Raw genomic sequence first — 22,931 nt, 5'->3', positions numbered from 1 at the left:
TAGACTTGTTTGTACCCTATAAATAGTTATGTAATACTCATTTTAAGGAAAGAGAGGCAAGATGTACTCACTAAATGAGATGAGGTTTCTTAGGTAAAATAGATTGATTTCAATTTTTTCTTTTAGTGTAATTTCGTCATCATTGTTGAATAAAATATCTTGTTCACCAAATACATCTTCATAATTGTGTTCGTTCTTATATTCCGCATCATCAAATCGTTCTTGTGGTTTTTCCCTAACAAGCTAGCACATCTCTTGGACCTTGGTAAGTGTCCAGGATCCAACCTTTTTCTTGTCATGTTACTAGATCTCTTGAATTTTTCCCTTTTATTCATGTCTTGATGAATTTGAGTGGTGGGATCTCATAAAGTTTGCAACTTTATGAATCTCCAGGTTAAATAGAGTATTTGGTGTCTTAGATCTGGATTATGAATGAGTTTTGGTGTCATACATGGGGTTTTGGTCATTAAACCCTAGTTTTTGACCAAAAATGGAAAGGGCATGCATGTCCATAAAGCCACGATCTTTAGGGTTTATTAGGAGTATGAAGTCATTCTGGAAACTTTGGAGGTGCAACTCTAAGGATTGGGTGCTTAATGAGAGTCTTGATGCATTAAGTTATCCGTAGGAGTGTGGGTCTGGGATCTTGACTTATTGAGGGGTATTGAGGAATAAAGTAGGAAACTTTATCCCTTTAGACCATGTAATGGACCAGATCTGAGTTGTGGAGCTTTTAGAATCGAAGAAAATGACTTAACCTATTAAGTTGTTCAGAACCCAGTGCCCACGGCCTGGCCTTAGGTCGCCATGGCATGCCAACTGGGCTAGAGTCAATTGTTCTATCATTTTACTGCCATGGCGTGGCAACCGACTGGAGTTGACTTCAAATTTTGACCATTGACCGTTGACTTTGACCATGTTTGATTTATGGGCATTTTGGTTATTTTGAGCTGAAGTTTGAGTATAGGTCATTGTTTGTTGTATAGATGACTTATAGAGTTGGCATTTGGATCAGCGTTCTTTCTGCTATCTTTTTCAGACTGTGATGTAAGTTTTTCCTCATTATACTTGTGGTTCGAAGGCACTAATGTCGTCCCACTTGATTATGTAGCCTTGTATATTAGATTGATGTTATGTTGAGTATACGTTAAATTGGTAGATCTGTATGATTACGTGTCTTCACTAAGTGTGCGTTAGATTGGTAGATATGTATGATTACATGTGTTGTTGGTTATTGATTATTATTGTGTATGTCGACATGTTATGGTTTGTTGCATTGAGGAGGTCCTACTTTGTGCTGAAGGACAAGATACCTAGGGCGGTCCGGATAGACTGAAGGCCTGCGAGGCGGTCCAGTTAGGCCGAAGGCCCAATGAGTGGTCTAGATAGGTTGTAGGCCCAGCGAGGCAGTCCATTCAGGATGAAGGTTCATGTATGTATATTGTTATCTATATTGGTTGTGTGTGGTATTTCGGGGGAACTCAGTAAGTTTTGGCTTACAGTTTAAGTTTTATGTTTCAGGTACTTCAGATGATCGAGGAAAATCAAATGCGTGATCGTACACATCCTTTAGTGATATGTCTTGGGAGATGTTATGATAGAATGATTTTGGAACACTTGTACTTGATCTTGGGATTTTATTACTTGGTTTTGATTGAAAATAATGACTTCTCTTTAATTTAAAAAAGAAAATTTTATTGTGATTTTGGGATGTTGCAAACATAATGTTGGTGAGTCCACAGATTTGGTTTACTTGAAAAATACTTTGTCGAGTTTCGTTGTTGTATTCTTATGTTGCGTGTTAATTGTTCCTTTAATGTTTCTAGTAGTGGGTTCAGATAGTTTAGTGACTAAATCTGAACCTATATGGTAGATGGGTGTATTGTATTACTTTCGTTGATTTCGAAACCCGTTGTTGGTACCAAGGTAATATTCCCCTAATATTCTTTTATCGTGTGGTAAGTACTACTTTCTTATTCAAGGTGTTTTAAGTTTGATAAGGGTAGTCTGAACTCCTTTCCCCGAGTTCGAGTGTACTATCACTACTTATTTAATTAGTAGTATTTGATAGCTAGTTTTATTTTAACAAAGTTACGATGAGTTCCTATAATCGAGTTATGATTGTTGATCCCGAAAACCACGATGCTTCATCGGGCGTCGTAAATGTGTTTAGAAAGTTATGTTTGCTTCGATTTGTAGTCAAGTTGCTATCAACCATATGTGGGAGTGCCAATCCCGTATAGATCTATACATATCTCTCCTGCTCACTTAAGATTTAACGATTATAGGTCAGGAGCTAGCTAAAAATATTTAGCGTGTTAATGAATCGTATCTCATCTAACACTTGTTGTGGGAGCCACCCATGGTTGTTCGTATTGTTATTCTTGTTGTATTCATAAGGTTTTACTTATTATATATATATATATATATATATATATATATATATATATATATATATATATATAATTAGTGTGTTTTGTGTAGCCGAGTATTTGAGAAGAGTAACCACTAGGTACTAAGCTTATCCAAAAGGTGACTATAATATCAACTAGAATATCAACGTTTCATAGCATCTGGTCAATGTAATAACTAGGTATGATCCTATCTATCACCGTGAATCAGTATAACAACTAGACATAATATTAGCTAAAAAGTTTAGGCAGAGTTTCTACGGGGCATGATATTATCCTAATGTGATGAGCATACCTATCTAACTATAATTAGTAATAACTATGTAATAGTTGCATTTTAAATTGTATCCCCCCCCCCCCCCGAAAACGTTTAGAAATGGGGTCCTGAACTCACTTGTAATTCCTGAAACCGTTGATGTAGGATAGAATTTGGGAGTCCGGAACTCAAGAGACGCTTTGGGAATTAGTGGCGCAGAAATCGAGAGAGAGCGAGAAAGTGGTGGTGTTAAGGTGAGAGAAAATATCAGTCTGAGCTTGCTATTTATAGGGAGTTTTGAGATGCATGCCACGCAGTGTGTGCCGCGCAATGCACGTGAACCACCAGGTGTTGTTGACACATGTCCTCTTCTTATCGTGCCACGTCATCTGTATCTTGACGAATCGGGATGTCAGAATACACGTTGCGCGCAGCGTGCGCTCGAGAATGTTTTAAAAATTTTGAAAAGTCGTAACTCTCACATATGAACTCCATTTTCAACGATTCTTATATATTCGTGTAGGTCTCAACGTACTCTACAACTTTCCTTTTGGTCGTTGTGGCTAGTTTTGACTTTCGTTTTTCAACTAGTTTTAATTAGTATTATGATTTTATAAAAATCATAACTCTCTCATAAGGTTTCCGTTTTATGCGTTCTTTGTCTCATAATTCCTACTTTAAGTAGTATTATGATTTGCTTAGTTGGTGATTTTTTTTTAAAAGTCAATCATTCCCTTTGTAGTTTTCGTAGTTTTATCTTCTTACATATGGTAGATATTTATTTATTAAAATAGTCATATATCACTCATATTGTGTTAGATTGTTGCGAAATTTATTTTTCTAGGATCGTGGTAGTTTCACTAATCTATAAATGTTAACATGCCCTCAAAGTGATGCGATTTTTCATGCACTTATTTTTGGGCCTAATTGTTGACGAAATCAAGAATTTGAGCATATTAGGGGGTTACATGACCGCCCTTCTTACGTTTTCGTGTTTTATCGTTAAGTACTAATGGCGATTGTTGACGTATTTTCCAGGTTAGTACCTAAATGGATATATGTTATTATTGTTGTTGTGAGTAGATTTCTAGATAATCCTCACATGCATGAGTCTCGCTACCCCTCGTCAGGAGGCCTTGTTTGTGGATGTAAGGGGAAACTTGACAAATTGTCATGTGTTCTTCACATTCTTCCATCAATTTGTGAGTTTAACTTTGAGATTTGACATGAGGTTGGAATAGTTGCATGCATAACATGTCATTCATCATGAAAATCTTATTCAGCTCTTGATATTGTTTAAACAAAATATTTAAGCCCATTGTTTTGGGAGGATCATTTCGAGTATTGGGAGCTATTCCTTACCCAAAATGAATTGACCCCCGAGTAACTCACCAAACATTTCATTGTCTAACTTATTTTGGATGTATGTTCAAATCAAGAGGATTGGTGGTTAAGAGATATCATGGATTTTAGAAAACCTTGGCTTGTAGGGAACTTGAACCTTTGTTATGATACCTAATGAACAACCTTGATACTTAAAACTTTTATATAACTTCTAGGACCATTAAACTTTTATGCATTAAAACTTGAAATGTTTGAACTTTGTTTTGAAAATGATTTTACAAAAGGGCCCTAGCGAGGGATGTTATAGAGGAGACGAACTAAAATAGATGTGCTCCGATTTTCTTATGGTGATTGATGTGACGTCAGAATCCGATCATCGAGTCTTGAGTGTTGGATCTGGATCGTGGATCGGAGATGTGCACCGTTAGCATGTTCCTAACGGGATTCTTAGCTGCAACAGATAACAAGACCGTTAGAACCACCCCAGAGATTGTGCCCCGGGAGCAGGCTTCAACGATCAATTTAGATCGGTCTGTGAAAGAAAATGGTTCCTCCTAACGGAAAGAACCATCTAGGTGTGTTGGGAGAGTGTATGGACATTATGGATGCTGAGGACAAAGTCTAAAGAGAGTTAATAGAATTTGTCTCCTCATGGAGGAGGAAACATTCTATTTATAGGGGACAATCGGATCAAATAGAATTATGTTAGGCCTTAGGTTAGCCCAATTCAGGCCCAACTAGCTGGCAGCGGTGCCAACAAGTTGCATGGTTGTGTGGTGGTGCCAGGCTGGAGCGCCAGGCAGGGGAGGCCTCTTGACGGAGACGCAAGGAAGACGAGACTTCCTGGCGCAGGTGTCAGGCAGATAGGTCTAGCAAAAAGACATATGACTATCAAGTCCCTCCGGTCTGATGTGATTGGTGTGCAACCAATTGCATTGAGTTAGACATAGTCATATAAATCACACGTCATCAATGCCTGCCAGAGGCGCTAGACAGATAGGTTGTCAAGCTATTGGGTCGCACGAATGGACCCAATACCATCAGTGATGTGGTGATAGGAGATAAAGTAGCGACAACTAAAGCTCTGAAGATGTTTTCGGTGGTGCCCAGGATGCACAGACAACGTGTGGGGTTTTCTTTTTGGAGAGATAGGCAATTAGAGAGGGAGGGGGTGAAATTTTCTTTTTGATTTTTTAATTAAAATGTCTTAAAAAATAATAAAAAAAAATTAAAAAGGAATTACTAAATAGACATATTAGTCATTGGATGTGAACAAAATCTAAAAAAAAATAATAATAAAAATAAAAAAATAAAAAAAAAATCTCAATACTAAAATCATACTACAAAATATCCAACATTAAATGGGTGGCCAAACATTTTTGGACCAACGATTTTTGCATCTGTTTAGATTTTTATCATTTTATGAGAAAGATCGTCGCATTTGGTATATTTGATAAAACATAGACACGTGAAAATCACGTGATTTCGAGCTAAACAAGAAGCTGACTGTATATGGTACAAAACAAAAAGATATACACGTGTTTTTTGTTTTTATATGTTGGGTCTACCAAGGGTAATAAAGTCAATCTACTCCGCTCCATATTCCTATCCCACTGCAAACCTAATTATCCATCTTTCTCTTCAATCTGATTGCATTTTCCTGCCGACATACACACTTATGGCAGCTGAAGCTCAACAATTCTTCGATCTTTTCGATTCTTACTGGTTTGCACATCAAATCTTCAACAAAACCCTCATCCCACCTCCCAAATCCAACAAAAACGCAGAATCAATCGCTATAACAACTCAAACTCATGATTTCCCGGCTGTCCCCACCGTTAATGTCAGATCTTACAGTGACATGGTGTTCATGGACGCCAAGAACCAGAGTTTCATCTCCGATTCCCCAAACTCCGTTCTTAATCTCCAAACTCCAAAGCTCGAAACCATTTTCTCCGGCATGGATATGAAAGAAATCCAAGAATTACCAGTCCGAGAAAAGGATAGAGTATCAGGAAGGCGCAGAAAGAGGAAGAGCAAAAGCAAGAGCTTGTCGGAGCTTGAATTCGAGGAGGTAAAAGGGTTTATGGATTTGGGTTTTGTGTTTTCTGAAAAGGATAAAGATTCAAGCTTGGTTTCGATCATTCCTGGGCTTCAGAGATTAGGGAAATATGAAAAAGAAGAAGTCGATGGTTCTATTGTTGTTGCTTCGAGGCCTTATCTTTCTGAAGCATGGGATGATATGAAGAAGAAAAGGGAAGAAGAAGCATTAAGGCTGATAAGAATTCCACCGCTTGGGAACGAAGTTGAGATTAAGCATCAGCTTAGATTCTGGGCTCATTCTGTTGCTTCTGTTGTTAGATGACATAAAATTAATATACTCGAAGAGTGTTTTCATGGGGATTTTCTGAGTAGTTTTTACGATTTGTTTTGTGTACAAATTATGGTTTTCTGAAGTGTGAAATGAGTAAGATTACAGTCAAGTGTTGTCTTGGTTTGGGATTGATGTTAATGGTTTTTGGATATGTATTGGACTCATACTCATGTTAAGTGAACAAATTTAAAGTTGCAATTCCTATAGCGTGTGTATATGATGCAAAGTTATTCGAAGAAACTGATATAGATGTTGAACTAGAAGCATATCTTAGGTGGGTGCAAGTAAAAGTCACTTTCCCAACAACTCCCTATTTCCAAAGGATAAACTATGTTACTCAATTTTCAACTTCCAATTATTTTTTATAACATGTGTCAGTGTGTTACCAATTACATATCAGTATGAGTGTTTAAATTTTCTCTCTTCAATATTTTTATTAATCAGATTTTAAAAGTCAATAAGTTATATGTAGGTTTTTTATATATAAAAATCGGTATCTTATGGTTTGAAAACGGAAATATGATAACATGTGTGGTAATTAGTCATTTAGTGACTTTTTATCCTATGCATTTAAGTCTAAAATAATTTACGCTTAGAACCTGAAGAAACAAACGATTGTATTTGTTATTGCTTTTCGGCTCGTTGCACATCTACATATTGGTATTGTTGCTATTGATTCTTATTAATTTAGTTTTCATATTAACTACAACTAATAAAACATAAATATTTCAAACGAACACCAAGTATTTTAATTTTTAACATGCAACCTACTTAGTGTATGCTAATAAGATTAGATTTATATATAGAGAGAGTAGCATTTTTGTTCTTTATTTATCAAGTTTAACAAACAACAAATATTGTAGTTGGCAAGTAGTTTAAACTTCAAAGTCTGGGCCCTACTAGAATAGACCCATTGGTCATTCCGCTCCATAATTGTGATTCTATTCGGCAATAGAAAACAAACAATAGATTAGAGAATAAAGGACGGCAAAAAAGTCAAAAAAACTACAAGTTTGACTCGGTTTTTAATAATTTAATAATCTTTTCCTTATCCTTTAATTAATACAAAAATATAAAATGTTATATTTTACATCGGATGACATGACATGATATACAACCCCTCAGCCTTTGTATTTAATGTCGTTTTTTTCAACCGTGTTGTGGGGTTTATAGATGATAACAGAGAGTGTCGACAACACATATTCAGATCATATTAGGGTCTTGATTGTTATGCATATATCATATCACAAAACAAGACACAAAGACAACAAGTGCAATTTTTTTGTCACGCCCAAAAAAGGTGGAAGACATATGTTTTAATTTATCTATACAACTATTATATACATTACATACACATCCAAATTATATATATATCATGAGAGAGACATGAAATGCATAGAGCATATGTGTTATAAAGAAGAGTCTTTCTTCTTGATTTAATTTTCAGACTGGGACTGTGATGGAAGCTTATAGGTGGCTGGTTTGTCAACACCCCGTCTTGAATACTCTCTCCACCTTCTTGCAGCTGCAGCCGCTCTTCTTGCTCTCTCCTTCACCTCCTCATCTGTATATCATGCCATCAAACTTCCTTTCAGACTTATGCAACAAATACTTTCTTTCCATTCATTTTTTTTTTATTTTTTTTGCTTTTTAAGTATTTTAAAAAGAAAGTACAATACCTGTACTTTGACTTTGACCACCGGTTTTACCATTGCCCCCCCAAAGGTTGCTCCAGTAAGGGTCAGATTTGTCATTTGAATCTTTCGATTTCGTCATTCTTACTCTAGCTTGCTCCTGTAATCAAATAATAAACTTCATAATTATTAGTTACTAACTCATATTCTACATTTCTAATTCAACCATGATAAAAACATGTTTATATTTCCTACTTGTATGTATTTACTAAAACAAAAAATATAAACCTGAAATTGTAAGTAGGTTGTTATTCTAGACTCTAGAGAGTTTACTTCATTTTAACTTTTTTTTATTAGTGAGCAAGAACCACACACATAAGAACATAAAAGTGAGAATGAAATGTGAAGAAATGGGAATTCAGTGTTTAATAAATAAATAATACTATTTATTACCAGAACTTTGTTTTGTCTCTTTTCCCATCGACTGCTTGCCTGTCAAAACAAACAGAACCATCATAAAGATGAAAGCATTGACCATGGAGACGAGGAGGGTATTTACGTCTTTTGAACAGACAATAGATGAACAGGGTTCATTAAAGAAAAAAAAAAACTAATCACGAATAACCAATTTATAAGAAATGAGTCTTGCCATTCTAAAAACATCTGCAGATGAACCCATCCCTGCAAGCATCAGGGCAACCTGGTCAAAATAACCAAAAGCAGAGTCAGCAGTATCATTTTATATAACTAAAAAGAAAAAAATAGAATTAAGATATAGCAATAAGTTATTGTTCATGTAAGAAATTATTATTAAGATGATGAATCGATTACAGTATTTCTTACATTGACTCTTTCTACCCTCCGCATTTCATCTTCAAGCAAAGATACTTGTGCAGCAGAAGTCCAATGGATGCAATCAACAGGGCTGAAGAAAAATAATAATAATAATAATAATTTTCTTAAATACCTTTCAAAGATTCAAACTTTAATGTATGCATAAATATATAATAATCGTAAATCCTAATAGAATAATGTCAAATTTGGTGTCAAATGGTGGAGTAAATCCAAATTTGATGTTAACATTTTTTAAAAAATTTACCAGCTATCAATAGCTTGTTGAACTAAGTCAGTGCTTCCTTGCTGACTACATGCTCTAGCTCTACCAAAATCCTCCTCTATCATGAACACGTCTGAGCAAACATTGGCACAATTTTTGCAGCCTATTATAAACAACAATAATTAATTAATTAATTAATTAATTATATTCTACACAAGCAAAGTTAAATGTTTCTGTAGAGATGTTTATCTACTCAGAAATCAAACAAATTAGAATATATGAACAAGTTGAAATTTGTCCATTCCTATGTGGTCAAGGATTTCAAATGCAAATACTGAAACATAACAAAATTGTTGTCTGTTGATTTCTTGTTTTTGGAAATTCTTCTAAAACTTGTTGAAATATTTATGTTATGCTTTATTTAGATTCTTGTTCAATAAACTTTTTTACAACTGTTTTTAGGTAAAAAGACAATAATGTTATACATATTACTAACATAAATTATCCAAACACAACAACAAATATTAGATAATGGATTACAAAATCTAAAAATGGAAAAAAGGAACTAACAAATTAATATGTTAATAGTAGGGTTTAGAAAAGGTATTTCAGTCATTTAGCAACCAAACATGCCATATGTAACAAAATGTCAAAAGTACCCTTCTTGCATAATGTAGTAAAACACGTACCTATACAGCTAAACTCATCAACAAATACATGATCCTTAGGAGAGGAATCATCAAAAAACGGATTTATTGCAGTCAAAGCATATCCATGGATTTCATCGTATACCATTCGCTGAGCTGGATCACTGAGAACCTACACTGCAATATTTGCTTTACATAAGAAGCACAAGACACAATAATGTGTGTAGCATATGCAATTTCATTGACTTGAGTTTGTATGAACCCATTATAGCAGTGAAATTTTGAAAATTGCTTTGTATTTGGATGACATGTAATAGGAGAACATGAAAGTGGGATGATATGATAAACATATGAATGAAAAAAGTTTCCCTGGTATGAATGAACCCACCTCATAAATCTCATTAATGAAGATACAAAAGTTTGTAGTGTCTGGATTATTGCCACTCAAGTCAGGGTGACATGATTTCATGCAATTATAATAGGCTTTCTTGATTTGCTCTGGAGTTGCATCTGGAAGCTGATTACAAAGGAGAAACAATGAGATAAGTATAAACCAATAATCATGAAGGTAAAGAATATTTGACTGATGATAAGATATATGTAAAAGGGTCAAATGAAAGAAATGACAATGTACTTTAATTGATTTGTTTGATATAGGTTTACTGTTATTTGGAAGATTTACTTTCTCATTGCTAGTACTTTTATGCCCAAACAGTTTTCTTCCTTTTTCTATAATGGTATATTTTTTTGCTCTAAATTTTAATAGTACATATACTTTTCGGAAATACCCAAGAAAACACACCTAACCAAACAACTATGACATGGTTCTGAAAATTTGGACCAAGAGTTGATTACATAAATAGTGTTTGGATATTGTTTTGTTAGAATGCTTCAACTTACAAACATAATAGTGCACATTTGTAGGGGAAAAAAAGGAAAAAAGGCCTAAGACAACAACAAAAGTTTGACATTCACTTTGGCTTATTTCATTATGAGATAATCCTTCCATCAAAAAAAATGACTTGACATGCAGATAAGATCTTTTAACTAATGATCAAATACCTAAACTAACCCTTAATAAGACAAAACTAAGACAGCTTGTGGACCACAACTCAATCAGTTCCACCAATATCTTCTAATGGTTGCTAACAGTTCAATTTCAAAATTAATCTTTTCAAAAAATAAAAGTTGCGAATTTTAGGACAAGCCAAAATAAAAAAAAAGCTTTACATTCTTAAGCACCAAGGATTCATGAAAGTTTGTTTTATGGAATATATTTCTTAGGATGATCACCAATTCAATGTAACGTATTGGAACTAGCCAGCTAGGGTTTAATGCTTTTCTAGAAAACAGATTAGGGCTTAATGCTGTTCCTTCTAAATCCAATTCCATATATCCCTAATACTGAACTATTGTTACTTTATATATGTAAATCAATGTACGCAACTAGTCAAAAGTGTTAAAATGTCGGCTTCCTGGGGAACGATGGAGTTTTTCAAAAGTAAGCATATGAAATCAAGGAAGAAACAGAAGCCTAAACAAGAAGATGAAACTGAATTTCAACTAAAAAGAGTGAAATGCGAACAGAGATTAAGAGAATTTGACATACCAGTCCTAAGACAGCATAGTAATCATCAGCAATAGCATCCGATGAATACCGCGACGAATCAGTGGCGACTTTAACTCTGCTAAATTTTCTTCTTCTTCCCTCACCATGGCCGATTCCATTCCATCTTATACTGTTGTTGGTCGCCAGCATCGACCATCTGTTGCTTGGTGGACACAAGCTGCTCATTCCGTTTTGAAATTTAATTGGATCTGTGCAAACCGGAGATAGTAATTGAGCCATTATTGAATGATCTTACGAAGAAGAGAAGAAGAAGAAGAAGAAAAAGAGATGGTGAATTGGAGAAAGAAGAAAGAGTGAAAATGGTGTGTGTGGCTCCAGGGAATTAACGCAAAATAAATAGTGAGGAAAATTGAGAGCCATGAGTTTAGTAGAGCCTCGTCTCGTACAAGTAAGATTTTGGCATGTAGATACACGTGTCGTCACGTGGATGTACAACTCTTGCACGCTTCATGCACCATCATAAAAAAATAATAGAAATTAAAAAAAAAATTAAAAAAAAAATTAATAATAATAAACATGCATATCTTATATTTTACTCGAAACAAATTATTTGTAATAAAAACTAACTTCGGATGTATTTCTAATGTTAGTTTATCGAAAAGTAGTTGACATTCAAAACCTTGTATCCACCACGATAACTAATTTGTTTTAGATACCCATTTCATAGTCACTCCAAGAAGCCTATGTCTTTAACGGCGACATAATTACCGGTGACATAAGGTTTTAGCGGCGACACTGCTGTTTGTCGCCAGTAATTGTGTCGCCACTAAAGGTATTCCATCTGAATCTGCGTTATCACTTCTGATACACCTCAGCCGTTCGATCGAGTATCTCATCCAACGGTTGGGCTGTCTTATCTGCATATACCCAATACTGGTGACATTTTGTCACCGCTAATAGTGGTCTAAAAAATGACGCAGTACCCTTCTCTTCAGATAGTCGCCGCTAACATTTGTCGCCGCTAAGGGCTATCACAGATTTAAGGCACAAAAATGGATGCCTTATGTTCTTTTGTTTCCTCTCTTCCATCAAATGTTGTTGCTTCTTCTTTCCCCATTCTTTGCGTTGTTTCCGTCGATTTCAACATAAAATCTCACTATAATGTGAGATTAGGGATCAAAGGTGTTTAGGGGCTTCAATTAAACTGGGTAACTCACGATTTCTACCTCCATCTCGGGGAAAAATGTAACTCTATGTTGTTATATCTCATTATCTTTCACTTTTAACTTCGATTTCTAGCTCTATTTGATGATTGATTGGAAATTATTTTTCAATTTCATTGTTTTTGGTAGTTTTGTATTTGGGTTGGTGAGGGTATTTCCGGGTGAAGAACAATTTCCCGGCGACATATTTGTTGATTTCCGCCACTACAGGTTCTATTTACTTCAATCCCTTGTAAAATTTGAGTTTAATTGCAAGCTATATGTAGTTGTATCAATTATGTGAAAATTGCCATATGTATCTATATATGTGAAATTATATGCATTTGGTGTGTGTATCTATGTAAATTTGGTGTGAAAGTTATGTGAAAATTTTCGTATGTATCTGTATATGTGAAATTATATGTATTTGTTATAAGTAGGATGTTATTATGTGTGTATGTGAATGTATGTATATTTGTTCTATATGTGGTACATGAATGTAAAATTTATGTATTTTGTATAAGTAGGATGTTATGGTTTTATTTATGTGAAAGTATGTGTATTTGGTTTAAGTACGATGTTAGTATGTGTGTATGTGAATGTATGCATGTTTGTTGTATATGTGGTACATGAATGTAAAATTTATAGGATGTTATGGTTTTATTTATGTGAAAGTATATGTATTTGGTTTAAGTAGGATGTTATTATGTGTGTATGTGAATGTATTTGTATTTGGTGTATATGTGGTATATGTATGTGAATGTATTTGTATTTGCTGTATATGTGCTACAATTTACAAAACAGCCCCCAACATTCAAGATTCATAACAATTCAAGTCCCAGAAGTTACCATATAGCCCCTCCATGAAAAATCCTTTTCAAAGTAAGTCCCAAAACTATACTTTAACCCCCGAATAATCTAATTTATAACATTTGGCTCCCCAAAACCCACTCTGTGACATCCCCAAAATCACGGCCAGAAAAGATCGTTTTAATTTATGCTTTTAAAATAATTTCAGAGTAAATCCTTTGATTTAAAAGAGTTGCGGAATTTGTTCCCAAAACAAAATATGATAAAATAAAGATTATCAAAGCATTTCATCAAGAGATGCATTTTCATTATATAACAATATTGGGGGTGTCATGTTTCGATAAACAGACCAAAAACATAAACAACAAAAGATAGACCATACAACAGTTACATATAACAACTGGTCTAATATCAAAAGATCTTGATATGTCATCCAACTTATGCTCTCGCGCCACTACCTGTAATACAACAAAACTGACTGACAACATCTATCTCAAGGGACCTAATCTAGGATTTTCATCGGTACGGACATTACTGCAAAGGGGTTTCCTCAACAGTAGATGTCATAAAGGCAACCATGAGGGGGATAGAGTATACCGGTGAACACATCGTTCACAACACCTACAGGTTATGAGCCTGCTAGCGTTCCACAGGACTGTCTAGAAAGAGTCTGTGGTCGTTATCCAGACTCCGCTGAATAACTAGATCAACAACAACAACATCGAGGCCTCTCATCTGTTTATCACACATCAACTATCTACCCATGTTCTACCCAACATATTAATAGATAAAAATATATATTTTTATACATAGTTTAAAACATGTATAGCATTCTCATTCAATATATATTCCAAACAACAGATGAGACACATACGCATAACACGTATTTCATAGAGAATAAATCATATCTATGAGATAGAAGAAAGTGAATATACATTCACACATATAACAACAAAATATACACATAAAACGTATTTTGTATAAAATACTTCATAAGTATGCGTTAGAAGAAAGTGACTACACACTCACTTGATCAGAAGATGATCGGACACCACTACGGCTCTAAGAGTAATATTCTTCGGTGAAAATGGGACACTTCACACACCGGGCTTCTCGCGGGCAGAGCTTCGGCTCGGAAACTCTTTTCTTCTCGGGATCTTCGGGCTTCGGGACTCGCTTCGGGTCTCGGGAATGATATCGGGGCTTCGGGGGGTTAAAATAGGGCTTAGAGAGAGTATCGGGAGTGGGAGAGTAAGAGATGAGCAACCTAAATCGGTTGACCCTTGATTTCTATTTATAGGGTGAATTTTCTGGGTTCACCTCGTGAGTTTCTGATATTCACCTCGTGAACTGGCTCACCTCGTGAGTTTCTAATATTCACCTCGTGAGCTCGATACGTCATTGCATTCGTCATGGCCACTTGCCCTGGAAGACGTCCATCATCTGTTCACCTCGTGAGTCACTAATGCTCACCTCGTGAACTGGGCTCACCTCGTGAACTACATATGTTCACCTCGTGAGCTCTGACACAGCCTTGGGGTTCACGCCCCGAACTTCAAAAATTCATAACTTTCGCATGCAAGCTCCGTTTTCGACGTTCTTTATATCCACGTGTAGGTTAGATTATGCTCTACAACTCTCATTTAGACTCCATTGGATAATTTTGACTTTATTTTTAATATATTATAAATCTATTAGTTTTAGTAGGCCGGGACAGGAAAACTCCGTTATAAACTCATAACTTCTTCATCCGTCGTCCGTTTTCGTCTGTCTTTTCACCATTGGACTGCTATCGACGAGATCTTCAATTCTCGTTTAGATTCTTTCGGCTAAAAACCGTTCGATCTCAAATCGAGTATTCGGGTTGCATACTGCTAAGTCGAAACTTCGGAAAATCATAACTTCCTCATACGAAGGCAGATTTGGACGTTCTTTTTATGCACGCTCTCGGTTTAACGAACTCTACGACTTTCGTATAACTTACTAGGGCTAAATATCGCTCTATATTAATTTCGTATTTTACGTCATTCAGCGTCGTGCCGGTTCTGTCGCAAAACTTCGACAGGTCATAACTTCTTCGTTATAACTCGGATTTCGGCATTCTTTATATATTCGGAAACCTCGTTTCAACTACTATAACATTGTCCATAGATATCAGCTTTATCTAATATTTCATTTTGATGCTTATTTTTATTAATTTTTAATTAAATTAAGACACACAATTAAGCACAAAACACATAATACTCAAATAATACACTTTTATTATTTCAAAACGGGTTACAAAGGTTAACTTAGACTATTATATCAACATTAATGACAAGCCCAGAAACACAGGCGTTACACACTCCCCATTAAATAATATGGATTTAGGGCAACTATTCATTCATCAATGTTATCTATCTACTTATTTAATAAACTGGATGTTACAAATAAACGACTGGCTAGCTCTTAGTAATCTTTCAGGTTGGAGTGGGCAAGGGTATAGACTTATACAGCATGTGCTACTTGCAATGAAGACACTCCTTCGTACCGTGCAACAAACAAAGTCGTATATATCGGTCATCGTCATTTTCTAGATGCTAATGATCCGTTAAGAAAGAGGTTGGACTTAAACGGGATGGAAGAGACAAGCCCTGCTCCGAGACACTTTAGTAATGACGACATACAAGAGCAACTAGGTCGTCTACTAACTCGTAAACCGGGTAAACATCCTAAGCTTGGAGGTGGGGAGCCAAAGCGGCAAGATTACGAGTTGAATTGGTTGAAACGAAGCATTTTCTTCGAACTCAAGTATTGGTCTTCTCTACAGTTGAAGCACAACATAGATCTCATGCGTGTCCAGAAAAATGTGGACGAGAGTTTGTTAGATACTCTTCTAATGAACAATAAAAGTGAGGACACATCAAATGCCCGAGAGGACTTGATAATTCTAAACGTTCGGAGAAATGAATGGTTGCAAAAAAAAATGTTGACAAGTTTCATGGACCCCATGCAAGATACTCTGTCACGAAATCTATTCGACAATTCTTTTGTCAATTTATAAAAGATGTTAAATTGTCGGATATGTTTGGTTCTAACATTAGTATGAAAGTGAACGATACCAATACTAACATTATTGGGTTGAAAGCGCATGACCACCACATTCTTATGCAACGTTTGATACCGATTGGAGTAAAAGGGTTGTTAGACAAAGACACTTATACACCTATTGTAGACCTTTGTACGTTTTTCAAGCAACTTTGTTCCAAAACATTGAAGGTGGAGGATATGAGGAAAGAAAAAGTAGACATTATTACAATCTTATGCAAGTTAGAATTGATTTATCCTCCAACGTTTTTTTTGACATTATGGTTCATTTATTTTGCATTTACCTGATGAAGCGATTGTCGGAGGCCCGGTATGTATGGGATGGATATATCCCTTCGAAAGGTATATGAAAAAACTAAAAAACTATGTCAGAAATAAGGCGAGGCCGGAAGGTTCTATAGATGAGGGTTATGTTGCGAAAGAAGCTTTATCATTTTGTTTGATGTACCTTCGAGATGTAAAGAATCAATTCAATCGTCCGGAAAGAAATGAAGATGTTGTCATTGAAAAAAACAAAGCTTTGGATGTTTGAGTCTAAATGTCGACCGACCAGCACAACTCAAATCAAAACTCTTAATTTAACGGAAATGCGTAACATGGAATGGTTTGTACTGAATATCTGTGAAGAAGTCACACAATATATCAAGTAACTAATCTTATCTCTAACTTTCATCCTTAATTTTTTTTTATCTTTTTAAATCTATATCTTTTGGTCATCAGCATAGGAAATTCTAATATGAAAATCCCCAAAGTGATGAAAAGCAAGAATTTCGTAATTGGTTTCGTGAAAAGGTAATATCCCTATACTAATAAAAGAGTAGTTGTTTTGCCATGTGTCATCGTATTAGACATCCTAATTAATATGATGCCACTTGTCAACCAATTAATTCTTCATTTCAAATTTATTAGACCTCCTAATTAATGTGATGTTACTTATCAATCTATTTATTTTCCATTTTCCATTTTAAATTTTATATTATTGTTTACATTAATTCACAAATAAAAGTTATCCGGTATAAATTAAAAATTAATTTCATATATTTATTTGAATCAGCGAATATAATTTTACATAACTAATAAACATATCTCTTAATTAATAATTTAATTAAAATAATTGATTAACAATTTTGAATTTTTACAATGAAATTTTAATTAATTTTGTAACCGTGGTTCTCACGGGTTATAAACTAGTAAATTAATAAACAAATTTGTTTCATTGATCTAATGAATACATAATACATATTACTTTATAATTGCTAGGTTCATCAAATGAAAATAGAAAACTCTCCAGAATTCCACAAAGAGTTGTCGGCTCTTGCAATGGGTCTGCAAATGAATGCTTATTATTACACTGCATGCATAGTCAACGATGTTAAGTTTATGGTACTTAGTCGTGACGCACAACACACAACACAAAACTCTGGGGTTTTAGCGGTAGGTGAGAAAGGCGAGAAATATTATGGCCAGTTAGAAGAGATTATAGAGTTAAGGTATACACATGATTATTCAACTGTACTATTTCGCTGTAAGTGGTTTGATACTCAAACAAGAGTTATTTCTAGTGATAATTTCACCAGTATCGACACACGACGCAAAGCATACAAAGATGATCAACTCATATATGCTTCACAAGCCAAACAAGTGTTCTATATCAGAGAGCCAAACAATAACCATTGGTGTGTTGTCAAGCATGTTAATCATGGAAGTATTTGGGATCTACCATCGAACGATGATCGTGTCCAAAATGTTGACAATGGCTCACACGAAAATGTAGACAATGTCGATGTACTTCAAAATATCTCTTCATCCGATGCTCCACTTTTTATCGATTTCAACGTGTACTTTCAAAACATTCCTAGAGTCATTGTTGATGTTGTGACATCCTCATTTTCACGGCCAGAAAAGACCGATTTTGTTTATGCTTTATAAAAATCAGAGTACCTCTTTTAATAAAAATGTTGCGGAATTTGTTCCCAGTAAAACATGATAAATACGTTATCAGAGCATTTTCGAAGAAAAGTATTTTTAATTCGTTTTAAAACATTTGGGATGTCATCATCAATACATAAACATAAGCATAAACAGAACTTACATTTATTTACACTAGTGATCTACATCTCTTTAATCTCTCAGTGTAATGTGACTTCATCTCAACACCTGTAATATAAATAAACTGAGTGGGTCAGGTTGGGAAACCTGGTGAGTACATAGGGTTTTCAACCCATAATAATATAATTATTATGTTTAAACAATCAAACAATCGACCCAATTACCCATCCCCATTATCTTCTTTACTCTTAAGCATCCTAAGAGTCATCTATCCCACATTCGTTCATTCTGAAGTCCTTTGCTTCCAGAGTTATAGGACTGGCACTAAATCCATAGCTGCCAATGCTCGTTCGTAAAGCACTAATTCCATAGTTGTTGGGTACTAAACCCATAGCTACCAATTCCTAACAGGTACTAAGTCCATAGCTACCAGTGTTTGTCCAATAGGCACTAAGTCCATAGTTGCCGATGTTATTTGTTAGGCACTAAGTCTATAGCTGCCAATGTTTACTCACATCATCTTTTATCTCTCATCATTCATCTACCCATCTCATACCCAACATACTTGTATATTTAAAATATGTATACAGTTCAAATCATTTAAAACATGTATAAAAAAAACGTTCATCCAGCATAGACAGCAAGTATTCAGATAATATGCACACATAGCATGTAGTTTATATAAAATACTTCATATCTATGTGTAAGATGAAAGTAACTATGCACTCACCTGAGAAGGTGGTGACTCGATACTCTGACAGCGCTTCGTTTACTTTAAAATAATTTCCTTCGACAAAACCTAGTATTATTACCACTAGATTTTAGTCTAATATTTACCGTGACTAATTATTAGTCTTATTATTATTATTATATAAGCGTTTAAACAATATTTTCCAACCACTATGTACAGACAGGGGCCAGACATAAAACATCGGAGGGCAGGACCATTTTGGCATATAGCACTTCTGAAATCCAACAACCCTATGTGGCCCTTTAAATCAGATTCCCCATATCGCGAGTAGTTAAAAATATATTATAACGACACTTATATAAGTCATAATAATAGCTCAAATATTTATTATAAATTTATAATAACAATACTAATTTTAAATATAAACTATATTTAAAATAGGGTAAGCATAACTTACTTACAAGAGGATTTTAGCTAGGAGTCGGGCTCTGCAGGGGCAGAACTTCGTCGCTGAATCTTTCTAAGAAAGATTCGTGCAACGCTTCAGCGCTCACCTTACTATACTAAAACTGCAGAAAGAGAAGTCGAATCACGAGGGACCGAAATGCTCGGGGGATAAGAAGAGAAAGACTCTTGAATCAAGAGAATGGTGCAAGAAATATGAGAGCCAAAGGCTCTTATTTATATACTAATTAAATTTTCAAAAATTACCATCAATAATTACTTAATGACCTTTTAGTTATATAAACAACTAAACACCCCTTTATAAAACTATTTTAAATAGATTTAACGATATTTGTACTAAACTAATGTCGAAAGAACTCAACATTAGTCTTATAATGACCGCATCGTCGATACCTTTCTAATGATATATACATATGTATATATATGTGTACGTATATATGATTTATACTTTATTTTAATACGTAAATATGTTATTATAATTTGTAACTCGTTTATACGAACTTCGTTTGTGACGTTATTTATATCCACGCGTAGGTGGAGACGTACTTTACAACTTTCGTTTAGACTCTGTCGGCTAATTTTGACTTTATTTTTAAAATTATATTTTTAACAGGCCGAGACAGGATTGGTCCGTTAAAATCTCATAACTTCTTCATCTGATGTCCATTTTCGTCTGTCTTTTTATCGTTACGCTACTAATAACGAGATTGTCGATTCTCTTTTAGGTTGTGTCGGCTAAAAACCGTTCGATCTAATATTCGAATTTCGGGTTGTACACACATAATCCGAAACTTCAAAAAATCATAACTTCCTCATACGAAGTCAGATTTGGGCGTTCTTTTTATGGACGCTTTTGGTTTAACGTATTCTATGATTTTCGTTTAGATCGCTAAGGCTAAATCTCGCTCTATCGTAAATTTACTATTTACGTTTCCCGGTATCGTGCCGGTTCCGTCGCGAAACTTCGACGGGTCATAACTTCTTCGTTATAACTTGGATTTCGGCGGTCTTTATATGTACGGAAACTTTGTAACATACACTAAAACTTGGTTAAGATTATTTATTCTAAATAATATTTTTCCAAAAAGTCATTTTCGACACTTATTGCCTCTAAATTGACTAGCCCGGATCTTCGGGCGTTACAGATGTAGAAAGTGCAACTGAAGTTCCTCCACCAACTAGTAGAGTCAATGATGTTTTTGATTAGGAGACTGATTACGATGACACCAATTCTGATTATGATATCGAAGAAGACATTGAAGGATATGAGGAAGATTCTGATTAGAATAGTTCTTATGTAATACGTGTTTGTAATATGAACTTCATTTGGATTTCTAGTTAAATAGAAATGTTTATTCCTATGTAAATTTTTATTTATATGTAATGTGTATTTGTAATAAAAATTGTATTTGTATATCTTATAATTTTTCAAGAAATGATGTCAATATGGCTTTTGTTTGTGTATACCATGGTTGTTGTTATGGGTCGTGGACAAGGGGGTGATGAAGCTAAGGACCCACGTAGAGGCGTTGGTCATCACGAGCAGGACTGTAAGTCTTATTATGAATTTTTATTTACTATTTTTATTCAGTTATTATAAATTAAATACCGTTTCTAATAATTTTTAATTACACTTGTAGTTAAGCAACGTGCACGTAGGAAAGTTCGAGGCAAAGCCAAAAATATAAAGCTTGAAAGAGCGATCTTATGGAATCAGGGCAAACCAATTAGCATGGAATATGATAGGGATATAACATTTGATCTCGTAGGATAGCTGAAAGACATGTTTTCACGAGAAGTTAGAAAAACAATGTGGCAAATGGTCCCTTTTGATAAATGGACATGGAAAAAAGTTTCTCCTGCAATACAGGACACCGTATTACAACATTTAGGGGTAATTATTTATTTAAAAATAATTTATATGGTTAACTATAACTGGGTTTTACTTGGTTAACTTTTTTTTTTGTAGACAAAGTTTGATTTGGATCAGATGTACCAGGATGTACAACCTAATATGTTGACAGAGAGTTTTCAAGCAGCTTTGTTAAAAGGTTATCGAGAACATAAAACTGACGCAAAAGAATATTTTATGTTAGTTGGAGGGTATGAAGATACCCCAAGAGCATTAGCCAACCCTACAGAGGGTACGGAAGTTGATAACTGGAAGAAAGCAGTTGATTATTTCCAAACGGACGAACACATAATTTCTTCAGAAAAGAACAAAAAAGTCTGTGAAAAGCAAACAAATGTGAATCGTGGGGGGTCAAGCTCGTATATCAGTACTTGATATAAGAAGGAAACGTATGATACATGTAATTATTTATTTAAAATATACTCTTATTTTTAAAGTTAAACATAACCTTAAGAGAGTGGAAACGTTTCACAAAGCTCATACCGATAGGATGGTGTATTTGTTACTGTTGAGGCGGAACAACAATATGTAAGTATTTAATTATAAATTTATCATATAATTAAATGTTTATTTATACTTAATTGTTACTCACTTTTGGGAGTTACATAATCAGTTAGTCGAAGAGCTCTTAGAACAAACCCAAGGTGAAAGTGAGTTAACACCCGCTCAAGAAAGAGCTGCTTTTGAGAAAGTATTAAGAGAGCGACGTGACTATATCAGAGGCATCGACCGTAAACCTTTTGGAAAAAAATGTTTTGAGAAAGTATTAAGAGAGTAGGATATAGAGAAGACTGCATTCAGAACACGATATGGACACTACGAGTTTTTGGTTATGTCGTTTGGACTAACTAATGCTCCAACAACATTCATGGATTTAATGAACAGGGTTTGTAATCCGTTCCTAGATAAATCTGTGATAGTTTTCATAGATGACATTCTGATTTATTCGAAAAGCCAAGAAGAGCATGACAGACACTTGTGAGAAGTGTTGGAAGTCTTGAGGAAGGAGAAGTTGTATGCTAAGTTCTCCAAATGTGATTTTTGGATTCGAGAAGTCCAATTCTTGGGTCACGTGGTCAACCAAGAAGGGATAATGGTTGATCCAGCAAAGATTGAAGTTGTAATGAAGTGGGAACAACAGAAAAGTCCACACGGAGATCCAAAGCTTTTTAGGATTAGTCGGATATTACCGAAGGTTTATCTAAGGCTTTTCTTCGATCGCTAGTCCATTGCCAGCTTTGACCCACAAAGGAGCTACTTATGCTTGGAGTGATAAGCATAAAGAAGCATTCGAGAAGCTAAAGAAGAAACTATGCGAGGCACCGATACTTTCTCTACCCGATGGAGTTGAAGACTTCGCTGTTTATAGCGATGCGTCTGGGGTTAGATTGGGTTGTGTTTTGACCCAAAGAGATAAGGTGA

General features: G+C 34.9%; 2 protein-coding genes across 2 annotated transcripts; one reads left to right on the top strand and one right to left on the bottom strand.

Moving 5' to 3' along the window:
- Positions 1-5,611: 5,611 nt before the first annotated feature.
- Positions 5,612-6,494, top strand: LOC145102247 (DUF1685 family protein). The gene has a single exon (XM_079039629.1). The coding sequence runs from the start codon at positions 5,690-5,692 to the stop codon at positions 6,374-6,376; it is 687 nt and encodes a 228-aa protein (XP_078895755.1). The 5' UTR covers positions 5,612-5,689; the 3' UTR covers positions 6,377-6,494.
- A 1,152-nt stretch (positions 6,495-7,646) lies between these two features.
- Positions 7,647-11,709, bottom strand: LOC145102246 (DNAJ heat shock N-terminal domain-containing protein). Its single transcript, XM_079039628.1, has 9 exons — positions 11,333-11,709; positions 10,112-10,240; positions 9,766-9,895; positions 9,119-9,239; positions 8,863-8,944; positions 8,669-8,719; positions 8,473-8,511; positions 8,065-8,179; positions 7,647-7,949 (listed from the first exon to the last, which is right to left on the bottom strand). The coding sequence occupies exons 1-9, from the start codon at positions 11,570-11,572 to the stop codon at positions 7,822-7,824; spliced, it is 1,035 nt and encodes a 344-aa protein (XP_078895754.1). The 5' UTR covers positions 11,573-11,709; the 3' UTR covers positions 7,647-7,821.
- Between the last annotated feature and the right edge of the window lie 11,222 nt (positions 11,710-22,931).

The sequence above is a fragment of the Lactuca serriola genome, chromosome 4, assembly GCF_051521515.1.
Source record: "Lactuca serriola cultivar US96UC23 chromosome 4, Lser_US96UC23_V15, whole genome shotgun sequence".
Taxonomy (NCBI): Eukaryota; Viridiplantae; Streptophyta; class Magnoliopsida; order Asterales; family Asteraceae; genus Lactuca; species Lactuca serriola.
Note: the sequence above shows the minus strand (reverse complement) of the source record. Positions and strands in the feature narration are given on the sequence as shown.